Here is a 6,000-nt window from a genome sequence, read left to right as displayed (position 1 = left end):
TATGGCTGTCGTAAAAATTCTGTAGTAAGTTAGAGTTTATTGAAAGAGGGGGAGGGCAAACATTATCTGCTGTACAAGATGATTTCTAGAGTTCAAGAGACCCACAATAAAAGCATCAAATCACATTTTTATTCCTCTTTCCCTTCTACTCTGTTCATACCTGACTCCTTTCTGTTACTATTGCTGAAACGTTACTGTCCGTTCTTGTAAAATCTACAGTGGACTGCAATTTCCAGTGTTACATTACCATAGAAATTTTTAGTTGGGAAAGTAGTTGAAGGAGTTGAAATTGGGAAATGAATCAGGAGCCAGTTCAAGGAATTCAGGATGACTTAGAACTTTATATGCTATATTATATTTCACAAAGACTCAGGTCTTCTGATTTCTAATCTTGTATTTTTATTACTCAGTCTTTCCTTAAAAAAAAAACAACAATCTAAGAAACAACATTAAGGGTAATGAACATAAACATCATTTGTGGTCAGTCCCTCTTCCTTCTGTACTGCTCCACTAGATGTCCTCTTCCTCTTTCTAGAATTCCCTGTCCTAGAATGAGCTCTTGCTAGAATCTAGAGCAGTTTTCCTGTTTTTTTTGTTTTTTTAAACCAGGAATAGGGCATAGGATGGCTCCTGCTAAAATCAAGACACCTATTCTCTTTTTCCTCAGGAATCATCAAAACCAATAGATTGTACTCTTTTAGACCTAACCATTAAAATTGTTTAGTTTATTAATGATTGATGATAATAGAATTTTTGGCAATTTGGATTAAACGCTTGTTTAATTGCTGTGAAAACTGTAACAGTGAATTTTAGATGATATGAACTGTTACCTCCGGCTTAAAGAATGCAAAAGTAAAAGTCTACCACTAAGAAATAACCATGAGAAGATAAATGTTGGGCACCCATATTCTAAAGGCTTATACTTAACCTCGTTGTTGATGTCTGTATTCATTGTTGTTCCGGCTAAACTTTGTTTTCCAGAACCAAAAGTCTGGCCATTCTTACGACCACTTTTGCTGATAATGCTGTACTAGAATCCTTTGAGGAGAGGTGTCATAACATATAAGGATGCTATTATTCATCAGAAAGAACTGATTTACTTACTCTCTTACTGGAGAATATTAAACTTATCCTATTAAAATCATAATTAATAGTCATGTAATTTTGTTGGGAGGCTTTAAAAGAAGTACATAATTGTGCTAGCTTAGATGTACCTATAATTTAATCTTTCTGTATTTCTTGTGGTAGGTTGTTTATATTTTAACTTGGAGAAAGATTATGTTTTACCTTCTTTATTTTCTAAGGAACTGGCATTTGATCCATATGAATCATATGCTCGAGATATTTTACGGCCTGGTTTTCATGATCGCTTCCTTAGTCAGTTATCAAAGCCTGGAGCGGCACTCTATTTACAGGTATAGTAATTTTTAAAACAAGATACATGATGTCTGAAAAGTAAACTTAAAAAAAATTAATTACTTTGTTTTTAGTCAATAGGCGAAGGTTTCAAAGAAGCTGTTCAGTATGTTTTACCCAGGCTACTTCTAGCCCCTGTTTACCACTGTCTACATTACTTTGAACTTTTGAAGGTAAGAAAACTCTTACTGCTATTTGTAAAACATTCAAATGTGATGCAGTTTTTTTACCAGTTTATTTGTGAATTATTATGTGAGCACCCATGAACATTGGTCTATATCTAATTGCGTTTTCTAGTTAAGAATAAAATGTAAATGAATCTGCAAAAGAGTGGCATATTTTCTCTAGTTTTAATAGTGAATTTTAAAGCAGTCATCAGATATTTTTTCTTGTGCCCTTTTTGCTTACAGGGCCAGTTGTTTGGAAACAACCTTGGACTTAGGCATCCATGTCTCCATTTGGGGACCTCAGCAGATCGATTCAGGGACTTAGATAAGGGACCCAATGTAGAGAGAAGGCCAAATAATGGAGAATATTAATCACCTAATTTTCATTGCTCAAGTTTGCAGCTGTCTCTATAAAACTGCTTAACATTACTTTAGAAATAGTAAACTATGTATAATCCCGGTAAAAATTTATTTGATCACAGTTCAAAATACACAATTTAAGAAACACTGAAAGGAAAGGATTTTGATTTTTTCTCCCTTTTCCTTTTTCACACTGAAATAAGGAAAAAGAGACCCTTAGTCTGTATAAGTTAAAATTCACTGGTATAGCTCAAAGTGATTTACTTTTAAACTGCTTATGTATGTATCTAATGATGTCTCCTTTGGCTTATGGATAATATGTCCTAAGAAAACATCAATTTTTTTTTCAAAAATTTAAAATAAGGAATGAAATAATAAAGATACTCTGTTTACTCTTAATGCACTAGCACCATAGAGACAAAATAAGACATGGGTTAATACTATTATTTCTTTAACTTTTAAAAGAATGTTTGCTTCATTAAAGAAAAATTATATTTAATATCATGATTTTGTTATGGAGAATTTATTAGTAGAAATTATATTTACAGTTTGCAGGAGTACATGCTGAAATGGGCTCTCTATAATGAATCAGTAAACGAAGTCCCATCTTTTTACATTGTAGGAATTTGGACCTTAGATTTCTCAAGTAGGAATGTTTGAACTGGAGAATGACCAAGGGAGTTAAAGGATTTAATCACCAAGCAGAATTACAGAGCTCTTAGCTCTCCATTCTAGACTGAAAACAGCATACCATTTAAGATCTTTGGTAATATAGAATGATTATTTTAAGAGGATAATCAAGAGGAAGCATTTGTTATACAAAACCATTCTTTACAAAGAATTTATTATGACAAACCATAGTCCTAACAGGATATTTGCAAACAAGTTTGTTATATAGAATCCTTGTTCATAATAGTTTGATAATGGGATTTTAACCTGAGACTATAATGAAATTCTGAAGCATTAAAGGCCAGATGAAACCTAGAAGCAGTTATTAATTTATAAGAAAGAACAAGAAGCTTTGATGAAGGTTGAAAAGGCTGTAAAATCTAATCAGCTTAATAATATAGGAAATTATTTACTCCCCCCCCAAACACAGGCAATTAAAATTTTTTAAATTGTAAGTTGTGGTAATAGAATTTTTATTTTAAAACATCATTCAGCAATTTAAAAGATTTCTACTGGTTTAAGCATATGTATCCCTAGTTCATCTTATTGCCTAAAGTTCAGTTGCAGAATTAGCAGTATTTTGAGTGGGAAACCTTGCCTAATTAATCCCACAGACTGTGATCCCTCCTTTTTATTCTGCATTCCCTCAGTACTAATGTATTATTTGTACTTATTTTTCAATTTCTATTTGTTGGTATGTTGCTTAATTAAATATTTTCAGTGAGCAGTATTTTCAAAGAATATTCTTTGAGATGCTAGTCCCATGAGACACTCTAAATAAAAAGTTGGTGGGGGGGGATGTGCAGTGTGGTTAGATATGCTGGAGGAAAACTACATCCTTAATCATATACTCCTAGAAATTTTCAAAGTACATTAGAATATTAAAGACTTTATAAAATTGTGCACTACAGCAATCTGATTGTTTTCTAGGGCTTCCCAAATTAATTAGACCACGAAACCCTTTTATATTTTTGTTTTATGTTAACACACAGTGTTGTATTGGTTTCAGGATAATGATTCAGTGATTCTATACATTCCTCAGTGTTCATCAGGAATCCCCTTTAACTACTTCAGGGGATCCTCACCTACCTCCCTCTGGCAACCATCAATTTGTTCTCTGTATTTAAGTCTTTTTGTTTGTTTGCTTGTTTTTTTGTTCTCTTTTTTTCTTTGTTCATTTGTTTCTTAAATTCCACATATGAGTGAAATCGTGTGGTATTTGTCTTTCTGTCACTGACTTATTTCATCTAGCGTTACACTGTAGGTCCATCCATATTGTTGCAAATGCCAAAATCTCATTCTTTTTTATAGCTGAATAATATTCCATTGTGTATATACACTGCATCTTTTTTATCCATCTATCAGTGGACGCTTGGGCTGCTTCCATGATTTGGCTATTGTAAATAATGCTGCAGTAAACATAGGGGTGCATATATCTTTTCAAATTAGTGTTTTTGTATTCCTTGGGTAAATACCCAGTAGCAGAATTACAGGATCACATTTTTAATTTTTCGAGGAACCTCCATATTGTTTTCTATAGTGGCTGTACCAATTTACATTCCCACCAACAGTGCATGAGGGTTCCTTTTTCTCCACATCCTTACCAACACTTGTTATTTCTTGTATTTTTTATTTTAGCCATTTTGATAAGTGGAAGGTGATACCTCATTGTAGTTTTGATTTGATCAGTGATGTTGATCATCTTTTCATGTGCTCTGTTGGGCGTCTGTATGTCTTCTTTGGAAAAATGTCTATTCAGGTCCTCTGCCCATTTTCTAATTGGATTACTCGTGGGTTTTGGCATTGAGTTGTATAAGTTTTTTAATATATTTTGGATAGTAACCCCTTATTAGATACATCATTTGCAAATATCATCTCCCATTCAATAGGTTGCCTTATTTTTGTTGATTGCTTCCTTCACTGTGCAAAAGCTTTTTATTTTGGTATAGACCCAAAGTTTAATTTTGCTTGTTTCCCCTCCCTGAAGAGACATGTCTTAAAAAACATTTCTATAGCCAATATCAAAGAAATGAATACCTGTTTTCTTCTAGGAGTTTTATGGTTTCAGGTCTCACATTTAGGTCTTTCATCCATTTTGAATTTATTTTTATGTATGGTGCAAGAAAGTGGTCCATTTTCATTCTTTTGTATGTAGCTGTCCGTTTTTCCTAGCACCATTTGTTGAAGAGACTGTCTTTTACCCATTGCATATTCTTGCTTTCTTTGTTATAGATTAATTGACCATATAAGGTTTTATTTCTGGGCTCTCTGTTCAGTTCTTTTGATCTGCATGTCTGTTTTTTTGTGCCAGTGCCGTACTGTTTTGATTACTACAACTTTATAATGTATTTTGAAATCTAGGGTTCTGATACATCCAGCTTTGTTCTTCTATCTCAAGATTGCTTTGGCTCTTTGGGGTCTTGTGTGGTTCCATACAAGTTTTAGTATTATTTGTTCTAGTTCCATGAAAAATGTTAGTGTTTTGATAGGGATTATGTTAAATCTGTAGATTGCTTTGGGTAGTGTGGATATTTTAACAATATTGATTTTCTAATCCATGAGTGTGGAATATCTTTCCATTTGTTTGTGTCATCTGAGTTTCTTTCATCAGTGTTTTACAGATTTTGGAGTAGAGGTCTTTCACCTACTTGGTTAAATTTATTTCTAGGTACTTTATTATTTTTGGTGCAGTTGTAAATTGGATTGTTTTCTTAAATTATCTTTCTGCTACTTCATTATTAGCGTATAAAAATGTAAGTTTTCTGTATATTAATTGTGTATCCTGAGACCTTACTGAATTCATTTATCAGTTCTAGTAGGTTTTTTGTTTTTGTTTTTGTTTTGTTTTGTTGTTTTTTGGTGGATTCTCCAACATAAAACCATTTTAAAACAGTACATTTCTGGGGCACCTGGGTGGCACAGTTGGTTAAGCATCCGACTCTTGGTTTTGGTTCAGATCGTGATCTCAGGGTCATGAGATTGGCCTGGTGTGAGGCTCTACACTCAGCGTGGAGTCTGCTTGGGATTCTCTCTCCCTCTTCCTTTGCCCCTACCCCACCCCTGTGTGTGTGCTCTCTTGCTCTCTCTCTTTCTTTCAAATAAATAAGTAAATCTTTAAACCATAATACATTTCTGGAAGTTACTTTGTTCTCTACATTTCACTGACACTGCCTTGGTCCAGGCCCCCCAGCGTATCTTGCTGGGACTACTGTAGCCGCTTCCTGTATGGCCTTTATGCCTTATGGAACTTTCAGTTTAAAAAGTGTGGTTGGTTCCCTATCGACTTTGACTGAAGTCTAAATTCTTTAGCCTCTTTGCAGCTCATCTCAATTTTTAGCAGCCCTGGATATATATAACCTGTTCAGAATTCCACTTTCCTTTTGTTCCA

The 6,000-nt window shown here is 33.8% G+C and overlaps 1 protein-coding gene across 11 annotated transcripts in view; it reads left to right on the top strand.

Annotated features, from left to right (window-relative positions):
- SOS1 (SOS Ras/Rac guanine nucleotide exchange factor 1) overlaps window positions 1–6,000 on the top strand; it is a 141,824-nt gene that overhangs the window by 85,795 nt on the left and 50,029 nt on the right. For all 11 annotated transcript variants that reach the window (XR_012379700.1, XR_012379699.1, XR_012379698.1 and 8 more), the window contains exons 7-8: window positions 1,305–1,415; window positions 1,491–1,589. Coding sequence is in view for 7 of the 11 variants with exons in the window: in XM_025868106.2 (XP_025723891.1) it covers window positions 1,305–1,415; window positions 1,491–1,589 (210 nt within the window). In the remaining 4 variants the exon portion in view is untranslated. The remainder of the gene's footprint in view (window positions 1–1,304; window positions 1,416–1,490; window positions 1,590–6,000) is intronic.

The sequence above is a fragment of the Callorhinus ursinus genome, unplaced genomic scaffold (assembly GCF_003265705.2).
Source record: "Callorhinus ursinus isolate GAN/ISIS: 27379988/994484 unplaced genomic scaffold, GSC_fseal_2.0 scaffold10, whole genome shotgun sequence".
Classification (NCBI taxonomy): Eukaryota; Metazoa; Chordata; class Mammalia; order Carnivora; family Otariidae; genus Callorhinus; species Callorhinus ursinus.
This window is presented reverse-complemented; position numbering and strand designations above follow the sequence as displayed.